Source organism: Notechis scutatus, chromosome 2 (assembly GCF_049901735.1).
Source record: "Notechis scutatus isolate UNSWTSFEM ecotype Mainland chromosome 2, rNotScu1.2, whole genome shotgun sequence".
Classification (NCBI taxonomy): domain Eukaryota; kingdom Metazoa; phylum Chordata; class Lepidosauria; order Squamata; family Elapidae; genus Notechis; species Notechis scutatus.
Window position 1 is genome coordinate 225,221,247 of NC_142010.1, and position 21,566 is coordinate 225,242,812.

At 38.0% G+C, this 21,566-nt stretch overlaps 1 protein-coding gene and 1 pseudogene across 20 annotated transcripts in view; one reads left to right on the forward strand and one right to left on the reverse strand.

The window, feature by feature from the left end:
• Positions 1-21,566, reverse strand: part of CAST (calpastatin) — a 282,033-nt gene that overhangs the window by 57,466 nt on the left and 203,001 nt on the right. For 8 of the 20 annotated variants that reach the window (XM_087958152.1, XM_087958153.1, XM_026672542.2 and 5 more), the window contains exons 1-2: positions 17,669-17,897; positions 5,978-6,037 (exon numbers count right to left, since the gene is read on the reverse strand). In XM_087958152.1, coding sequence (XP_087814278.1) covers positions 5,978-6,037; positions 17,669-17,719 — 111 coding nt within the window. In that variant the 5' untranslated portion in view covers positions 17,720-17,897. Of the gene's footprint in view, positions 1-2,450; positions 2,580-5,977; positions 6,038-15,146; positions 15,587-17,144; positions 17,346-17,668; positions 17,898-21,566 lie in introns of those variants that run through there. The other 12 variants (XM_087958160.1, XM_087958157.1, XM_087958150.1 and 9 more) reach the window with 9 other exon arrangements.
• LOC113417720 (U2 spliceosomal RNA) lies at positions 12,643-12,765 on the forward strand (annotated as a pseudogene).

Genomic DNA, 21,566 nt, shown 5'->3' on the forward strand with positions numbered 1-21,566 from the left:
TCGCCCACGGCAACTTGAGAATGTAAACCATATTTTTTTTAAAAAAAATACCTCAGGGAGGGGGCAGGTGAGCATGGCCCGGATGGGCATGGCCAGCCAGACATCACTTATATTGGGGGCACCTGTGGAGGCCGGAGTGCTCTGCCAGTGAAGATAGCAGTCCTCCTGAGCTCCGTTTTCACTGGCAGAGCCCTCAGCCCACCACAGGCACCCCCGACACAAGTGACATCGAGCTGGCAGAGGCACCACGGGCCAACCCTTCACTGTTTCATGGCAGCCCTGAGGGCTAGATCTAAGCAGCTTGCAGGCCAGATCCCACCCACGAGCCTTAAATTTGAAATCCCTGAACTGGTTTGGTGTGAGACTCCACTTAGTAAAAGGCACATAATCATACTAACATTTATAAAAGAATGATGATGAAAATCTGGAAGCGACCACACTTCGCCAATCTTAATCAAAGGTAACCTGAGCAGTATGTGGAATAAAATTATTAAAGTGCTGAGCCCAAAATTTCTGTTGTTAAGTGAGTTTTGCCCCATTTTATGACCGTTCTTGCCATAGTTAAGTGAGTCATTGCAGTTGATAAATCAGTAACCCGGTTGCTAAGTGAATCTGCCTTCCCCTTTGCTTGTGAGAAGGTCACAAAAGGTGACCACATGACCTTGGGACACAGCAAAGGTCATAAATGAGCCATAAATGTCAAGCATAGCTCAGCAAACCAAAATGTCCTTCTAGCCAGAAACAGCCCAAATTGATTCTGACTTGTTCAGTTTGGGATAATGACAATCTGCTTCTTTCTCTTCTATATGAAGGTCTAGATCAGAAAACAGGACAAAAGAAAGTTGCTATACCAAGAGTGCTTTCTGGCCAAGATCTTCATCTTGCAAATCCAGCTAGGTCCAGAGATAGCAAATTAATTGATTTTAGTCCAAAGTTGCTGCCTAGTAATGATTTCCCATTCTGATGACAATATCAATAAAACATCAGTATGTCTTGTTACACTGAGGCAAGAACATAACACTTTGAATACCACCAATTGACTCACTACTAAGGCTAAGGGGGTTACATAAAACCCATCTCTTGGAATACGGCTGGGTGGCATAATAAATTGGTGACTACCCATTTTGAACAACACCTGTCATTGTTCATTGTATTACAAGGATTAGTCAGACAGTGATTACAGGCGGTTCTTGCTGAGCAATTACATCTCAGTTGTTAAGCGAAACAGTTGCTAAGTAACCCTAAGCCCTGCAACTATAGTTATGATCTTACTTCAGCTTTGCTTTGCTTTACAAATCTGTGAAGGTTGAAAATGTGAGGATTGATAACAAAGTTACTTTTTCATCACTATTATAATTGTGAATGGTTGCTAAATAAGATAATAGCTAAGCAAGGACTGTCTGTACAGTATATCCAAACTGTTCAGATAGATAGCTTAGGAATACTACTTTAAATGCATAACCTTATAAATGCTGACTCAATAAGGAAGCCTTGTTTTGATAAATTAATATAAATAGGATCGGAGCTTTATTACCTAACCTGCAATATGAATTAACTCTGACAATACTGAGTGGCTTTGGGTATTGGAAGTGGCTGGTTCTAGGACTATGCCATCCTTGGTGCTGGATGAGATTGTAGTGCTCCATGCACTAAAACTGGGGGGTCTCTTAAACTCACTACTCCTGCTTGAAGAAGAGGGACAATCATGGATAGAGGGCCTTTGCACAACTTTGTGTTATGTGCTAGTTGCACCCATTCTTATATTGAAGAGCTGTACTCATGGCCACTCAAACCCTAGTAACCTTCCAGTTGGACCATTGTAATGTGCTCCACATGGAACTGCCTTTGAAGTACATCTGAAGGCTTCAGCTGTTGCAAACTGCAATAATGTAAGAATTAATGTATGTTTCCAGAACAACACATTACACCTCTGCTCCACAATCTGCATTTACCCAGTTCAAGTTGCTGGCTTTGACTTTTGAAACCCCACATAGCATGGGATTTGATTATCCGAGGGACTGATGCTCTCCAATTGCATCTGCCTATCTTATCAGAACCAACAGGAAAAGCATATTATGGGTCCTGTTAACTATGGAACTATATCTGGCAGGTCCAAAGCAGCAGATTTTTTTTTGCAAAGGTGTCACTTTATGGAGCATCTTTCCCACTGTAGTGAGGCTACATCCCTATTGAGTTTCCAGAAGTCCCTCAAAACTTGGTTGTGCTATCAGGTGAAATACTGATTATTAATATCTACTCTTCACCTAATATTTGTTTTATTTTAGCCTTGGGTTTTGTAGTTTTTAAAGTGTTTAAAATTAGGAAATACGATTCCAGGCTCAATAATTGTCAATAAGAAAGACACTGTAGTACTTGAAGATAGCAGAATAGAAGACGAAGATTTCTTAATGACTTGCCATCCCATTACATGTGGAATGATGCAAATATACCAGATAGCTGAAGAAGAGAAACAGGCACTGGAAGAATATCTGAAGAACCGTGAAGAAGATGCACTTTAAGCCAGTACACCACGAAGGCTTACTGGATACTAAAGAGATCAAATTGGCCTACAAGAAAGTCTAAAAGAAAAATAGAAAAGTATTTCATGGTCAGTATACACACACACACACCCCTAACAGGCAAAGCAGATAAACAATAAGACCTGGCAATGACTAAGAACAGGAAAGTTGAAGAAAGAGACAGAGGGACTAATTCTGGCTACACAAGACCAAGCCTTAAGAACAAAAGTATATAAAACCAGAATGTAGAACACAGCAAATGCCCCTCTGCAAAGAAACAAAAGAAACAGTGGACCATCTAATAAATAGTAGCATGACAAAATAGCAAAAATGTTGCACTGGAGTATCTGCAAGAAATACAATTTGGCTACAAGAAAGAATCGGAGGGATCACAAAATATACAAACTAACAGACAGTGAAGAAGCTAAAGCCTCTGTGACTTTAGAATTCAAACAGTCGAGCACCTGACACCTGAAACTCCAGATTTAATAACTGTTGATAGGAAAGACAAAAACATATGAATAGTGGATGTTGCAGTATCTAAAGCCAGCAGAAGAAAAGAGAAAGAACTTGAGAAAAAAATTATGAAACAACAACATCTGCCAATATTAAATCAATAGAAGGACTGAAGGATCAAGGACCATGTTTACTGATTTAAATAAAAATGCAAAATCTATTCTAAACATCTGGCTGACTGTGTGACCAGTCATAACAGCTATTGTTCTGAATAACAATGATTTTTAAGTCTTGTTTTATGCCACCCAGAGTCACTTGTTTGTGCCGCAGGTAGCCATAAATATTTGACAAATAAAGAAACAATTAAATGACATACCTCAAGAACCAAGGTGATCAAGATATCACTTTTAAAAAAAAACGTGCTTAGCTTATTCCTGTAACCTCAAGTGAGTACAGCAACCTGTATTTCTCAAAAGTGTTAAGACCAACTCTCAACACTTGATCTTTAGCCAAATTCCTCACATCTGACACACAAAGTTCAACATTAGAGTTCAAATGAAATCCAGCTTTCTCAATTATATTGAAGAATAGACCAATTGTATGCTATCCACTTGGTGTCAACTTAACAAACACAAAGAAAGAATGTCTCCAGAAAAATCAAGGGCAAATATGAGGCCTTATTAGAACCCTATTAACTTTCCATGTGAGAGTTCCTATGAATGCAGAAGCCTCTGCATTTACAGCTGTATTCATGAATTCACCTCTCATATCTGCTTGCATGGACATCCAGCAAAGCCAGCTTCCATACCTTAAAAGTTGAGGCATTCTGTATAACACAGAAAAGTGCAATTTCCTAAATCTCCTAAAATAGGCAAAAATTATATTTGATTTAATTGAATTAACATGTAGTTAACACTATGCAATTCATTGCCCATGTGTTTAATAACTTACAGGTGAAACTTGAAAAATTAGAATATTGTGCAAAAGTTCATTTATTTCAGTAATGCAACTTAAAAGGTGAAACTAATATATGAGAGACTCATTACATGCAAAGCAAGATAGTTCAAGCCGTGATTTGTCATAATTGTGATGATTATGGCTTACATCTCATGAAAACCCCAAATCCACAATCTCAGAAAATTAGAATATTACATGCAATCAATAAAACAAGGATTGTGCATAGAACAATATCGGACCTCTGAAAAGTATAAGCATGCATATGTACTCAGTACTTGGTTTGGGCCCCTTTTGCAGCAATTACTGCCTCAATGTGGCGTGGCATGGAAGCTATCAGCCTGTGGCACTGCTGAGGTGTTATGGAAGACCAGGATGCTTCAACAGCAGCATTCAGCTCTTCTGCATTGTTTGGTCTCATGTCTCTTATCTTTCTTTTGGCAATGTCCCATAGTTTCTCTATGGGGTTCAGGTCAGGCAAGTTTGCTGGCTAATCAAGCAGAGTAATCCCATGGTCATTGAACCAGGTTTTGGTGCTTTTGGCAGTGTGGGCAGGTGCCAAGTCCTGCTGGAAAATGAAGTCAGCATCCCCATAAAGCTCATCTGTGGAAGGAAGCATGAAGTGCTCCAAAATCTCCTGGTAGATGGCTGTGTTGACCCTGGACTTAATGAAGCACAGTGGACCAACACCAGCAGATGACATGGCTCCCCAAATCAACACAGACTGTGGAAACTTCACACTGGGCTTCAAGCATCTTGCAGTGTGTGCCTCTCCATTCTTCCTCCAGACTCTGGGTCCTTGGTTTCCAAATGAGATGCAAAAGTTGTTCTCATCAGAAAAGAGGACTTTGGACCACTGAGCAACAGACCAGTTCTGTTTTTCTTTAGCCCAGGTAAGATGCTTCTGACATTGTTTGTTGTTCAGGAGCAGCTTGACAAGAGGAATACGACATTTGAAGCCCATGTCCAGGATCCATCTGTGTGTGGTGGCTCTTGATGCACTGATTCCAGCCTCAGTCCACTCCTTGTGAAAGTCCCCAACACTTTTGAATGGCCTTTTCCTGACAATCCTCTCCAGGCTGTGGTCATCCCTGCTGCTTATGAACCTTTTTCTTCTGCACTTTTCCCTTCCACATAACTTTCTATTAATGTGCTTTGATACAGCACTTTGGGAACATCCAACTTCTTTTGCAATTACCTTTTGAGGCTTTCCCTCCTTATGGAGGGTGTCAATGATGGTTTTCTACACAACTGTCAGGTCAGCAGTCTTTCCCATGATTGTGATTCCTACTGAACCAGACTGAGAGACCATTTAAAGGCTCAGGAACCCTTTGCAGGTGTTTTGGCTTAATTAGCTGATTAGAGTGGGACACTTTGAGCCTAGAATATTGAACCTTTTCACAATATTCTAATTTTCTGAGATTGTGGATTTGGGGTTTTCATTAGCTGTAAGCCATAATCATCATAATTATAACAAATCACGGCTTGAACTATCTTTGCTTTGCATGTAATGAGTCTATCTCATACATTAGTTTCACCTTTTAAGTTGCATTACTAAAATAAATGAACTTTTGCACCATATTCTAATTTTTTGAGTTTCACCTGTACATCTGTCTTGTTAAAAACAGAAAGTTTAGAGATTCTGAATTATAGGAAACGACATGTAGCCTGCAGCCTGTAGACTCCTGATAAAAAGCTTAGAGAGGACTCTAAATTCAGTTAAATTCAGAAATGATAATAATGACATTCGTGTACTATGGCTTAAGCACTCCTACCCAATACTGCTTGAATTGAATTCATGCAATTTGAAAATAATTCAGAATAAGTCTTTCAGAGCTTATATGCACACAACACTTCTTTGTATTCATTAAAGCAGCCCAGTTTATGGCTCATGGCTAATAATGATAACCAAATCGCAACAATTAATGAAATTTGTTAACCATTCTAGAATTTCTTTATACAAGCTACGAATGATTACAGGTGTGTAAAAGTTAAATAATGAGTCATTTTGTTATCTTATTATACAGTAATTTATAGCCATAGTTTACCTCAGTTGCTTCTGCTCCTTTCTTCTCTTTTGATGCTCCACTTGCATTTTTATCTCCATGCTATAAAAAAATTTAAAATGTCAAACTAGCATTTGAAAACAACATAAAATATTTTCTACACAAGGAATAGACAACACGGTTTTCAAAAGCAACATGCCCACAGATCACTCCCTTTGCACCCACAAGACATTTTCCCCCATTCTAAAAAGAAAAACAAGAAGTTGGTATGCTGCAAAGCACATCAATGGCTTCTGGTGCTGTCTTTACAAAAATTCCACCAGCTCCCACAATAGATTGCACAGATCTATTTAGAAAATAAAAATGATGGAGGGGTCACAATGAAGGTACTAGGACTAAGGAAAATACCTTCATGTCCAATCTACCTTCTTTCATCAACTGGGATTTTATACCCAAGCAATCTTTCGTGGAGTGAAAAGCCCACCCCTTCTTCCCCCTATTAAGACCTTACATGATTTAATTGCAAAAATCCCAATTGTTCTTATTGGCTTCAAAACATTACTTATACTTTAAATTTAAATGAAATTAAATATAATATAGATTTTTATTTTCTATATTTATAATTTCTGGAGTATAATCCCTCACAGGTATCGAACTTTTTTCTGGAATACAATAGGTCATATTGGGTCATCTCTTGCTGTACCAGGGGTTTTGTTCCCAATGTAGGAGGTGTGTTTGAAACAAAACCCAAACTGTATTTTTTCTCATTTAAATTTAAATATAATTAAACCAAAATATAACAAATACAATTACTTCTGTCATACTGAATCATTTTCCCCTTTTGTCACATTAAATTTTGCAATATCCTACACACAATTTTAGAGGCCTATACAATTTAAGTGGCCACATATACTTGCATTTCTTATTATGATAAATGATCTACATACATCAACATATAACTATAAAAACAAATACATGTTCATTAAGGATGCATTATTTGATTACATATTTTGATTGCTGTCATGGAAAATTTGATCACAATAATAATTTCTGTATATTCATCTCAGGTAGGCTGGGATGTTGGTTAAGACAGATAAAAGAAATGAGTTCTTAGAACCTTGGAATCAAGATTCTACTATGGTATAGGATCTTACTAATCACCAAATGATACTCCATATTCTTCATCCTCTACAGGACTACATTTCTGGCTTTAACATACTGTAATCCATAGAAAAGAGAAGCCACATATGGTCTGGGAACTCAGGATAAGTTGCTCTGCTGTATATTCACTAGTGATGTGCTTTTTAACATTTTTGCCATATGCTAAATAAATAACTACATAGCTTACAGGAAATCCTTGACTTATATCCATTTATGTTGCAACCAAAGTTACAACAGCACTAAAAAGTGACTTATATCTGCCTCATACTTACAACCGTCACGTCATCCCCACAGTCACATGATCAAAATTTAGGCGCTTGGCAACTGGCATGTATTTACAATAGTTGCAGTAACCCAAAGCCATGTGATCATCATTTGAAACCTTCCCAGCCAGCTTCGGACAGAAAAGTCAATGGGAGATACTGGATTCATTAACAACCGCATGATTCACTTCACAATTCCAGTGATTTGCTTAAATGGTTTGGCAAAAAAAGTTACAAAATCAAGATTCACTCAATAACAGATATTCTGGCCCCAACTATAGTTGAAAGTCGATGATTGCCTGTATTTCCAAAAATGTATGATTCATTATTATGATAAAATCTTCAAGAAGCCCTTATGAGAACAGCTAGAGTTGTTTTTGTACTATGATAGTGAATCTCTCTTCCCCAACTGATTGTGTGACAGAATGCAGCAACTGAGTACAATGCTGTCTCCATACTATCATATGATCACCTAGACATATTTCTAGCACTGTGACGAATCAGTTGGGAAAGAGGCAAATAGCTGATGAATCAGAATGAATAGGCAGCTTTGGAATGGCTGAAAGGTATTTTGTCCCAGGATGATCTGGAAGAAGATTCCAGTGTCCCAAAGACCAGAGTGAGACAGAAGAAAGATCATCAACATCAAGGAATCTTGTTCTAGAGCAGAGGTCTCATTCTCGCGGCCCGCGGGCCAATTGCGGCCCGCAGGACGATATCCTGTGGCCCCCACCGTGATATGAAAGTATAATATTAGTGCGGCCCACAGGGGGAATGGACCTCTGAAGAAAGTCCCGCCCGCCTTTCCTCGTCGTGGCTGACATTCGGTGCTAGGCTAAGCTACACCAACTTCATGCACACTACGCTTGTAACAACAGTGTGGCGGATGACGAAAAGTCCGGTAGCAGTCGCCTTTTTTTATGGTCGCCATTCCGGTACTTTCTACCATCAACAAATGCCATGATCAAACGCAGAGAAAGGCGACTGCTACCGGGCTGTTCGTCATCCGCCGCGCTGTTGTGACAAGTAGAAGCGGAAATGATGTCACGCGTCGAGATGCGGCCCAGCCTCACCCAGCCTCTGCCTCCAGCGGCCCCCAGGTAAATTGAGTTTGAGACCCCTGTTCTAGAGGAAGATAAATGAAAACAATATCCTACCAGCCTGATAAATCTCCAGCCAGGTTTGATTTGTGTACTTATTTTGCTCCTAGAAAGAGATGGGATGTAGAAGTAGCACTGTATAGAGAACAGATTTAACTGTATAGAGGACAGATTTAACTGTGCCAGGGTAAGTTTTATACTGCCTATAAAGAAATTAATTTTAAAATGTTAAACAGGCACATATAAATTACCTGCTTATCAAAAAAGCTGTAATAAGGTAGGAGAAAGGGGAAGAAACCAACAGGCATTGTTTGATTGCTTTATCTGATTATTTGCTTGACTTAATCATTTTTGCACAAATAAAAGGAGACTATTTTTTCCTATGTGAAGTTATGATACTGAAGGAAAAAATTACAATATTATCTTTTTGATATTTTATTTCAATACTGTATCTTCACAAGAACTAAAAAGTGTTGTTTTTCTTTCATAACTACTAGAATTTTTACTAAGACGGATAAACAAAAAATTAAAATATGTATTTAAAACTCCAATATGTTAAAAAAAAAGTAAATATTTGGTGTGTAACAATGATTTTATATCAGTGCATTAATTTGGATTCTTTTATTCTGCTTTTATTATTCATAAGTAGGAGTGCAGTGACTCGTGGTTAGAATGCTGGGTTGACAATCTGCAAGCCCACATTTGAAAGCCAAGTACTGCTATGCAATGGGGCGAGCTCCCGTTATTCACTTCAACTCCTGCTCACCTAGCAATTTGAAAGTGTGTTAATGCAAGTAGATAAATAGATACCACTTCAATGGGTACATTAAGGGGGGCATGAAAGGAGTCTCCAACCTGGCATCCCCTGGGCAACGATGATGTCACCAGTTAATCCTTTCAACCCAGAAGCGCCTTAGCACTTCTGACACGAAAGCAGCAGCAGCAACTTCATAAGTAATTGAAGGCTTTTTCTTCCCCTATTTTACCTACGACAACTGTGTGAGGTAGATTGAGCAGAGAAAGAGTGACTGCCCATAGACATCCAGTCGGCTTTCATATCTAAGGCAGGACTAAGGCATGCCTAAGAGAAGACTAAAACTCACAGTTACCTAGTTTCTAGGCTAGCACCTTTACCGCCCAAAACAGGAAGATGCCTTCCAGAACAAAATGTCTTAATAGGGTAGCAAAACATAAACTGGGTAATACATTAACTTCTGAAATAACTGAAACAATTGGTGATAAATCATACCAGGACTTTTGAAACATTATCTTCAGTATGAACCCATCAAGTTATTTTGTAGAGGAACTTGACATATTCAAGATGTAATTTCATAGCAATGAGAAAACTTTTTTTTTCTTTAGAAAGGACTTTTCTCGTAAAATGATTTATTAATTTCTAATTTGTTTAGAAAGGCCTAGCTGAGAAACTATTTATCTCCAGTTAATTTATTCATTATAAATTAAATAAACTTCATTGAAAGCTACCTGAGTATTTATGGCTGTGATTCTTAATTGCTGCTAGTTATTTGATATTGAGGGATCAATTGATTATTGCCTTCATCAGCATTGATTCTTAGCAACCATGTAAATAGATCTCCAGGATGTTCTGTTACCAGATCTTGCAACAGTGTATTCATTACCACTGTGATCAAGTATATCCACCCTCACGGTTAAAACATCCAAAAGGATGTCACACAGAACAAAATCAAGAACTTATCCTTCATTGTTCCAGAATACAAGATTTAAATTACATGAAAGCAGTTTTCAGCTTTTAAAAAAAACCTTTCACAAACAAAAAACTGGTTCAATAGGGGAAACAGTTACCCAGAGAAATAGAAGGTCCCTGTCAGTCTTTCAAGGTAGTTCTTACCAGAAATAAAGCCAGGAGTATTAACTCTATTGTAAGGTTATATTAATCTTGCAAGTCTGAAAGGATCCCTCCCATAACTCACTTTTATTCTCCCAAAAACCAGAGAGGATCCCTTCCGAGACATTTTTGCCACTGTTCCCGATTCAAATTTCATTGTGTAGGCTGTGCCTCTTCTTACTGTCTCCCAAAGTCATTTCCACATACACATTCCCTTTCCACATTCCACTAGACATGTCCAAGCACAGGAAGCTAGAAAACATTGTAGAAGTTTTAAATTGGATTCCAGAATCCAACAATAATTAATGCTCCCTTCCAATTAGTAACATAGGGGTTCTGGCAGGATGTAAATTACCTTGAGGTAAGATGGTTGGCCTATGAAATATAAAGCATATATTTATGTATGTATATTATAAATATACATTTATAAATATTTTATATTTCTATAAATATATTTTATAAATATAAAAATATGTTATAAATATACATAAATATTTATATGTAAATGTGGAAGGGGAGTAGAAGTATGCATACATAAAATCTACATTAAGTTTTCCTTGGGTAGGAAAAAATTTAGAATAATAACAGAAATCCAAGTTCAGCATTTATCCAATTCTTGTTATTATTATTTCTGTCTGGAATAAGATTTTATGCAATGTTGTACCAGAGTCATTTCTGTGAAGGTATCAAAGTAAACAGGCCTATAAACAGACAACTATAAATAGCAGTATGAGGACAGGAATTGTAATTTGTTATTCTGTAAAAACCACATAAATTTTAACCTACACATATCAAAATTATCTATTCAATGTGAAATAGAACAGATTATTCACTTTAATAAAATTCAGTAAAGTGCCATAAAAGCATGATTAGGAGCCACATGCTTCAATTTTGAAATTTTGCTCTTTGAGACAATCACACAAAACAAAAGGGATTATGTTGTAAATAATCATTATCAGTAACAAAAACAGATTGCATGAGCTACACTGAAGTTAACTGAAAAAATGTGGAATCTGATTCATGCAATTTTTGATATAGTATAGTTTGGTGTCCATGGTCTAATAATACCATTAAGTATTCTGGTGCAGACTCCAATAAGTGGAGACAAGATAGAAACTAAATATGGTATAATATTTAATTAAAACCCACATGTTAACTTCCCATGTGTTTTATAATATCTTAAATTTCAAACTTTATATTTCAGGTGGCTAGGAATCAAAAAACTAAATCCTCCCTTATTAATTGTTAATGGCATCTGCTGTAAATATATTTTTTGGAATCAAAGAATCCCACTGAAAATTTCTAAGCAAAAAGTTTATTTTCTGAAAATATTTTCTGGATATTTGAACAAGAATTCATCTCAGAATATAAATTGGTCTGGAAATAATATCAACCTTTCCCTAAGGGATGAGGCATAGTGACTCCCATCTATCCATATCTGAAGAAACATCTTTATATATTTTATGTATATTACATGTTGATGGGTTAAATCTTTTTGGTATACACATACCCAAATATTTAATGGATTTGGCACCAATAAGGAATTGATATTCCTTAAATGGATCAGTGACCAGATTTTTTATGTATTGAAATCAATTCTGATTTGGACAAGTTGATAGAATGTCCTATTTGATTAAAGAAATCAATCATCTACATCAACATAGAAATTATAGTGTGAAATTTAGAAATAAACAGAAAAATGTCATCTCCAAATAGGACCATTTTATATTGGTCTAAATTATTGGTCTAAATTAAATTATTAGTCTAATCTAAATTATGTCCTATTTCATAAATCCCCTTATGTGGACTAATAAGCACAAGCCAAAGGTTCCAAGCAATACCAAAAAGCAAGAGTGAAAGTGGACATTCTTGTCTAGTTCCTCTAAACAATGGGAAAGTAGCAGAAAATGATAGATGATGTAAATGAATCTTTAACATACGCTCTGCTTAGAGAGAAGTATCTATCAAATGTAAGTTAGTAGCAATATTTACAGCTACAATGTTTGTTAACAACATTCTTTTGGATCAAAAGCATTTTCAGGTTCAGAGACACCCATGATACTGGGACATCTGGTTACGGCTTTTAAAACTAAAAACCTACTATCGGTTTTTATAGATATTTGTTATCAATAAATTAATTTGATATGCAAAAAGAGACAAGTGGAATAAAAATTAGAGGTTCCTATCTTGCCTAGGCAATGAGAGAGTGCCTTAACTTTTATAGCATGGATGTCAATGGACCTTAAACTACGACATATACAGCAAAAAAAAATAATGCAGAATTTATTGGACTCCATTATGTCTTTATACAAAAGGATCCTTCTCAGCCTATTGGCTAAAATCAAGTATAGTATCTGTTCTTATAAGTTTAATATCTGATATGTTTTGATTGGGCACCACCAGAGTTTGTTATAAGATGGGCAGTTGTATAAATCTTATTAATAAATAAATAGAAGATGGATAGATGGATAGATGGATAGATAGATGGATGGATGGATGGATAGATGGATAGATGGATAGATAGATAGATAGATAGATAGATAGATAGATAGATAGATAGATAGATAGATAGATAGATAGATAGTCAGCCCATGACAGATTTTTGTTGGAGATGCAAGGACAATGCTTCTTTAAAGCATAGGTTTTTACAGTTAAGCTTCGGGAGAAAGAAATGTAGTATATAAGTGTTATTAAACAACATCAAAATTTTCAGATAATATTCTCTTGAATTATATACCTAATACACAGAACTTGGCAACTGGACAATACAAATAGATTCTCCATGGCCTTACTATAGCTGAAGACTGATACTGATATATGCATGTGTGTGTAAAAAAAATACAGTAGGTAAAAAAAGCATTATAGTTACATAAGAGTAGCTGCCAAGAGTCGCTTTACAATGAGGAGGGTGGAATATAAATTTAGTAAATAAATAAATAGTATTAAAAGTATATGTATGTATACATCCATGTATAATACACACACTTGCATGTTTATATTATACGTACTATAATAAATTAATATATTTAATAGAGAATTGTAATTCTTCACCATTCTAATGACATATTATACTTTATATTTTGTGTTGTTTTTTTCTGTTGTACTTTTATTTTTTGTAAGCACTTGTTGCGTATTTTCATTATATATGGGTTTTTGTGTTTGGTATTCCTTTTTGATATTGGTTTATTATTTTTTTCTTCTTTTTTTCTGCTATTATTTTAAAAGCAATATTTTTTAAAGAAGGGTTTTATCTATGTACCCAATCCAATTACAATCTATATGATCTACACCACATTTACTAGCCACATGTGACTACAGGAAACAACACAAATCTGCATGAACACATTTAATACCACCTTATGATTAAAAAAAATGTTTAAAGGTATCACAGAAGAAAAAAATGTTAAAATACAATAAATCACAGTATATCCCCCAAAAAGAGGGGAAACACACCTGACATCCACAGAGGTGCCTTTTGCAAACCTGCAGTAAAAGGATACCAGTACAGGTACCTTCCAAGTATCAGGGGGAAAGTGTTCCAGGGGATAGGCTGTGTGTGCGTAGACAAGGCCTAGTTTTCAGCACACTAACCATAATCTAGCAGTCACTGAATCACAGCACAAGCCCCTCCAGAACTATTCCAGTGTTAGTGATCAAGCAAGTCTGCAAAAAGGGAAAATGACCTGTATCTTGGTCTCACACTTTTTAGGGGCTTATATGCTAAACATAAACTAGTGACATGGCTGGATAACTAATAATTAGGAATCATTAATTGTTTTAATAGTGGTATACTCAGTATGTTGTCAGTATTTCTTTCAGCAATCTTCCCACTACATTATGTAGTAAAATATATGGTTACATGACCCATCTCTTTTGCAAATTTAAAATCACTTCCTAAAGTTAGCAAAGTTAGCAAATAGAATGAATGATCTTCTTGTGACATGATTGCAAGTTCATTCAGGAAGTTCTTCTGCAATGATAACTACAAAACTTCAAAAGGTGTGCATTATAATTTATTTTAGAAAGCCTTTCATAAGCCAAAAATGCCCTGTCCTAAAGCAAAAATATAGTTTAGAGGTGTTGGGGGGGAGGATTGTATGGTTTCTACTTTATCTCAGAACCCTTGATCGTTCTCTTCCTTCCCAATGACAAATTGGAGAGGAGGAAAACATATAATTCTTTTTGAAAAGCCATTTGATAATCATATTCAATAGGATAACCATAAATGTCAACAGGAGAGTTAATATTAACTTTAATACCTGCAGCTCCACCCATCATGAATATGGAAGCCACCCAATCTGCATTGAAAATTATTGCCTTTTTTTAATGGAAAAGCTTTGCATGCCATTTTCTTAAATCAACAATTAAATTGCCCAAAATGTTTTAAAAACTTTAATCAGAATAACTACTTTTATTATTTCCAAATCTGCCTTACTGCCTACATTCCAAGATGAATGCGTGGTTTAAAAGGTCTCTTTCAACCCGATTTACTCAACGAATGAAGAGTATAAATCCTACCCTTCAGAACCGTCTCCACTTTCCTTTTCTAATCAATCAAGCTTTCAGGTCAGAAAGTTAAAGGCAGCCAAAAAAGAAAAAGAAAGAAAGATCACAAGAATAGTCCGTGCATACAAGAAGGGCGTAAACTTTCTGGTTTCTCCTCGGCCAATTCATCCCTGGTGTAAAAGCCCACAGGTACGCCCTCAGCAAGACAAGGAAGGAGTTCCATCCGAGAGGATTAACGACCGACACTCCCTTAGAACTACATCAAATACCGGATCTCCAAAACCCGCAGCAATCATAACCCCGCGTGTATTTACCGTTGCATACCACCAACTCGCGAACGCCATCGCGGGGACCGTTCCCAGTTCTCCTTCCAAGTTCGCCTTCTCGCTTCCCCAAGAGAGAGAGCGCACGAAACTCCCAGCTATGCGCGGCTGGCTGACCTGAGGGCTTGGGAATATGTGCGGGCAAAGAGCGGGGCGTGGAGAAGCTGCTGCGTCCTTCAGTCGGCCCGCCCCCAAACAGACAGCAGAGTAAGAAAGTTTGAAGAGGACGGTCCGGGTCTATGTGGTTGTCTGCTCGCTTGGAGCCCCGCCTTTCTGCTTTGAAGTTAATGCAACGGGGGGCTTTGCCGAGAAGGAATCGGCTCTTTGAACAAACGGACGCGCGAATCCAATCAGCTAAGACGGTTCCCCCTCTTCCTCTCCGGGATAGACGGAGGGGTAAGGAGGAGAATGAAGTCTCGATCCAACTTCCCTTGGTGCCAACTGCACCGCCCAAAAACCACCTAAGTATGATTTCATTGTTTTGACCCAGTTCCTGGAAGAAGGGAAGGCTTGTCTCCACTCATTGTTTTTCTTTCTAAACTCCTAGCATTTTCTGGATAAAATTCCTTCTGCTTTGTCAGAATATCTTTATATATATATATATATATATAAACGGTGGCCAAGAAGTCATATTTAACCCCCAGGCCTGCATTCATAGATAAAGAAATGCACTTTGCTCCAGACAAAAAATGAAGTGCCCATAAACTAAGTTCCCACAGGTGCTAACTTGGAGCTGGATGAATTATGACACTAATTATCAGGACAATGGACCATAAACTAACCACGCTAGTTTGAGTTTCACAAAATACTGAAACACTTTTGTTTCCAATGCCTTGAAAGCCTAAAAGAATATATCAAGTCGGCTACTATAAATTCTGAGAAGGGTATTTCAAACACTCCTTCTTCTTAGGGTACCTAATAGATCAGTAACTGTCAAGGAAAGAGAAAGTTTTATCTTCAGTGCAAGACCTTTCCCCAGTATCTTGACTTCCCCACAGTTTGCAAACAACATTGAAAAAGGAGCAGCAGTGAGAGAAAGGTGCGACTATGAATGATTTTCTCCACAATTTTGTGAATGTGTTAAAAGGAATCTCCACCTGCCATTCATTCTGCTATCCCACAAACAGGACAGCTAACTTTTCTAGGCACTATGAAATAACTTGATGGTAGAAATCAAACCGTGAAATTCCACTGTAGTATCTATCATTTCATAGCAAGAATATCTGCAAGCTGAACCTGTACTAGAAATAAGGTACAGGTCTTGATAAATGACGACACATCCACCTTTAGTCTCTTCTCGAAGGTGAGGACCCTAAACCTCTTTCCATTAAAGAGGAAGGAGCGTACCCAAAATACTGAAGGCAATCTACCTAAATCCCCTGATTTCTATTGGAACCACTATAGGATATCAACTAGATTTCATTTAAACCAGAGAATGGCACGAAACTTGATGTCAGTTTAATGTCATTGAACATACAGAGGCTCAGAGCTTGGGTTCACACAGACCAAGTTGTAAACAAGCCACGACCGTGTTTAGAAAGCTCATTGTTTTAAATGGCAGGCTACATACAACAGGCCATGATATAAGGGACTGTGCACAGTATACCAACCTACACGATGGTTAATCCACACCCGAGTTTACACAGATACGCTGTTTCATAACCATAAGCTCTGTTTTCAGAGAACGTTAAATGTGCGTGCTAATTTGTTACTCGGTAAATCGTCCCTCTACTGTGTCAAATGTGACTTGGTGTTGCACTTTATAAATCGCGGTTTTAAAATTTGCCACCTTGTGCAAACACAACCTGGGACGATAAAGTTTGCAAGTCGAAGATAGCTTTGAATCGTCACACTTTAGAAACCGCCCCGAGACAAAGTTCGGGACGCGCAGAGAAGTCCCTTTCCCTTTCCCAGCAGCTTTCAAAGATTCCATCTGCGGGTTTAAAGTAGCCCAAATATGCCTGCTCGACTATTTAAAATAATAGTCACCATTTTTCACATGGCCGCAGGGAGGGGCTCTGGTCTTTGAAGTCCCCTCGCCAACCTTCCTCCAGTGGGCGCCCTGGAAATGACAGCCTACGGCGCTTATCGCCTATCAGTTGATAAGGGAAATTATAGGGTAGTCCGGCACATCTGGAGAGAGCGAGAGGCTAAAAAAAAAGGCGGCGTCACGAAGTGAGGCGGCCTGCGAGTACGCAAAAAAAAGGGCGCGCGCGCACCCTAAATTTCCTCGTTCGAGCAGCTGCTCCGCCCCACCCAGCGCTTCCCCCGCCGCTCCTGGCTCTGCTCTTCGGTTCTCTGGCGCGCCTCTGACCGCTGCCAATCTTGGCTCCTCGCCGTTCTGGGCGCTGGCGAATTTCTGCTGCGCTTCGCCACATAAGCCTCGGCCCCGACCGACCGCCGCAGGGCGACGTTTCTCGCCCCTCTTATTCGACAGAGGAAATAAGAACGAGCCCTCTTAAAGGGGCAACCGTTGAGTTTAGCTGAGCGCCCGCCCGCCGCCTTCGACTTACGTCTTTGGAGCCCGCGGCGGGTTGTTTCTTGCCTTTCGCTGGCTGCGACATGACGGCTGAGGAGGCGCGTTGGCTCCTCGCAGGCCGTTTTCCCTTTGAGGCGTGTTGACGGGACTCTGCGGTAACCCCGAAGAACAAGGAAGAGAGGCGAGCAGCAGAGGAGGATCCGGCGGGGAGCTACGAAACAACTTTTCCAACAGACCCCGTGCCAAAATCAGGCGGCTGTGGCGCCTCCTCTTCCTGCGGCCGCCGCTTCAGTCTCGGAGAATTTCTTCGGGAGGAGGTTCACTGTGAAAGGGCTGGGTGGCACGTTGTTGTATTCCCCGAGTCGGCTGTGCCTTGTAGATTTATACGGCTTCTGAGCGCCGTTTCATTCTAGCTTGTTTCAAAGGAGCCTCCTTTTAAAACCTTGCAGAGGTTACAACGCACTCAGGAACACACACACACACCATATATTGATCCAGTTTCTTACTGGTTTGCCCTGGTGTGTGAGAGGCCTCCCCTTAATTTCTAAAAAAATTAAGCATCATACTACATAATCTACACAGGCCAATATTACTTTCCTCTCCTCTTAAAAACCAGATGTGAAGCCACGAGGTCCAGGTTTGACTCTGGTTAGTGTTTACATGAGATAAACAATTATTTGACAATTCCAGATAAACCATCTAGATGAAAGAAAGAAAATCCAGACAGGCCTTTAGATAAACATCTGGAAGCCTCTCCCACTGAACTTGGTGTAATTTATTTGAAAGCTTATATAGACATTTTTGAGTTCAATTAATGTCAGGAACAACAAAAGCCAAAAAAAAAAAAAGTTGCTTAAAACTTAATTGATCTCACTCAAAAAAAATACCAGGGCAATTAGAAACAGGCATGCTATAATTACACTAGGTAAATGCAAGTTAAAAAGAACATTTCAAGTCAAAAGAGTTATTTAAAAAAGTTATCTGGCATAAAAATGAAAATAATGTTGATGCCAAACAAGTTTCCTTAGGAATTATTGTCTAATAGAATAGAATTCTTTATTGGCCAAGTGTGATTGGACACAAGGAATTTATCTTGGTGCAAATGCTCTTAGTATACATAAAAGAAAGGATACATTTGTCAAGAGTCAAGAATCATAAGGCACAACACTTAATAATAGTCATAGGGTACAAAAAGCCATTTAAATCATACTAGGAAACAGTCCGTATAAATAGTAAGGATACAAGTGACAAAGTTACAGTCATACAGTCACAAGTGGGAGGGGATGGGTGATAAGGAGTGATGAGAAGATTAACAGTAGTGCAGACTTTGTAAATAGTTGGACAGTGTTGAGGGAATTATTTGTTGAGCAGAATGATGGCGTTCAGGGAAAAAACTTGTATCTATTTGTTCAGTGTGCAGTGCTCTATAGTGCCATTTTGAGGGTGGGACTTGAAACAGTTTATGTCTGGAATGTGAGGGGTCTGTAAATCACAATATTGGTGTAAAAAGTAGCCTTTACTTCACCTCAATTTTTTAAAGAGTAGCTCCTAAAGAAGGGCTTGGATGACAAAAGCAGAAAATTATTATGAGAACTTATATTTTAATAGACCCTTGAGAATTAGGACTCAGTCCTAGGCACGTACACATTGGCTCTTGGACTTTTCTGAAATAAGCCCCCAATGTTCTGCCTCACCATTATCCATACAAAACATCTGTAGCAGTGTTTCTCAACCATAAGCAGCTTTAAGACATATGGATTTCAACTCCCAGAATTTTCCAGCTAGCATCGCTGGCTGGGAAATTCTGGGAGTTGAAGTTCGACATCGTAAAGTTGCCAAGATTGAGAAACACTGGTTTACATAGATAAGTTTCCAACCCTCCTGTAAACTGTCACTCACAATTATGAGTTTTCTACATGACCTGCTAACTGAGCACAGGCATTGTTTCCATGATCACATTGAAACGACTTGTATGAATGACATCAGTCTTAGTTCACCTTCCTCAGCAAGGCAACCTGCAATCCTGTTTTCCAGTTCTGTTATAAAAATGATGCTTTTAGATTTTAGCACAAGACTGGATGGTTTCTCTCTTCAGTCTAACAATGTCTATCCTCCTATTGCTTGCTGTTAAGAGTTGCCACAACAGAGCACATTCCCCCGTGGTTACTGGTTGTGCCCTCCATTGTCATTTTAGAGTATCTGTGCTAAGAGAGGAATGTGTCCACATAAAACCTAAACTTTGTCTCTTGCTTTCCAGTATGGGTGAAAATAGTAAATAAATTAAGGAAATTAATAAAGCAATTATCTTGAAATAAGTTTCTATCTTCAAAAGAAGATTACATTTTTGGCAGCTTCCTCTCATAGTGAAAAATTATAATGTTTCTTCCTTGCTGCATACCGCACTTCCTTGCTTTTGACCATCATAATTGATATAAGCTTGTGCCTGACCTGTGGACATATTTCCATGATTAATATAAAAGAAATATTAAACCCAAACAATTCCTGCTTCACTTTGGTTGGATGCAATGTTAAGCTTTTCATCAAATATGCCACATGTTTATATAAGATCTTAAACACACTAATCCCATGTAGTTCCCATATCCATCTGCAGGATACAAAGATTTGCAGGCTGGAGAAAAGTAAAAAATAACATTACTTTGTAACATACCCCATATGATTGTTGAACTTGTATACCCATTCATATGAATGAATGTGATTTTTAAAATCTTAAGATTTGAGAATGAGATTTTCAGCTCCTAGTTCATATTCTTACCTACTAACCTATTATATGTTTAGAATACAGAGGAACCATGTAAATGAAAGAGGATTATTCTTGAAACAAATTATTTTTCATGAGATTTTCTTTATTTGTGACATTTAATTTTAAAGAATACTTGAACCTCATCACATAACAGGTTTGACAGACTCTGCTGCATTCCTGAGGGTTCATCACACCGAACACTGCTTTCTGCTACAAGGTTGATAAGCAAAACAGAATGGAATCCTAGAAGGATCAAGATATTAGAACATATCCATTTCTTTATTCGGTGCAAGATAACAACTCTGCCCAGAAATGTTCCCACAATTCATCTTCTCAGTCGGGTGCCTTGTAGTATTCTTGATTTTGAACATTTTGAAGAAGGTGACATGTTAAACTATTGCAGCAGAAGAAAAGGGAGATGGCAATTTTGCTGGATTAGGCCATGACAAGTATATTCTTCGAAACTTTCAGGGAAAGGCAGTTGTGTGAGAGGGAAATTGGAACAGGTCTTTGTGGGAGGGCAGAACCAAGAGACCAAAATAAGAGAAAAAGTTGAGAAGACAGAAATAGGCCACAATTATAAAGACTATCAGCTATACAGATATCATCTTTTACAACTTCTCCTGTAGAAGAAGGCTATGATGGGTAGGGGAAATAGAGCTACACAGCCCATAACATGGTTCTTTATGTGCCTTTATCTAACCATAGGAACACATATGTCACGACATCATGATACAAGCCCTGACCCTTGGTATTTGCACCATTACATTTTCTGCAAGTTTGTATTGTAAGCAGTGAACATCCATTGTGTTTTTGCAGTGTATGTTTTGCCGTTCTTTGTTTAAGGCCTATGCATGGTTCCAGTTTCTGATTCAGGTAAATGTAAAGCACTTAGAAAACATTGCTATCTATCCAAAAATTTTCATGACTAAAGCAAAGATGCAATTGTATAATACCAATATTTTACATATATCGTTATATAATTACTATGGCCTATATTTTTCTTGGGTGCAGCTTTAACTCAAGAGCCACATTTCATAACATTTAGAAACAGAGGAGCTGAAACTCTGAAAACCTTACTCAGATAGCTATCAATGGAGAACTAATTACAAAGTTAGATGTATCTTCCTATTGTTTTATCTTTTTAAACTGCCCCTGCCTATTGATGTTC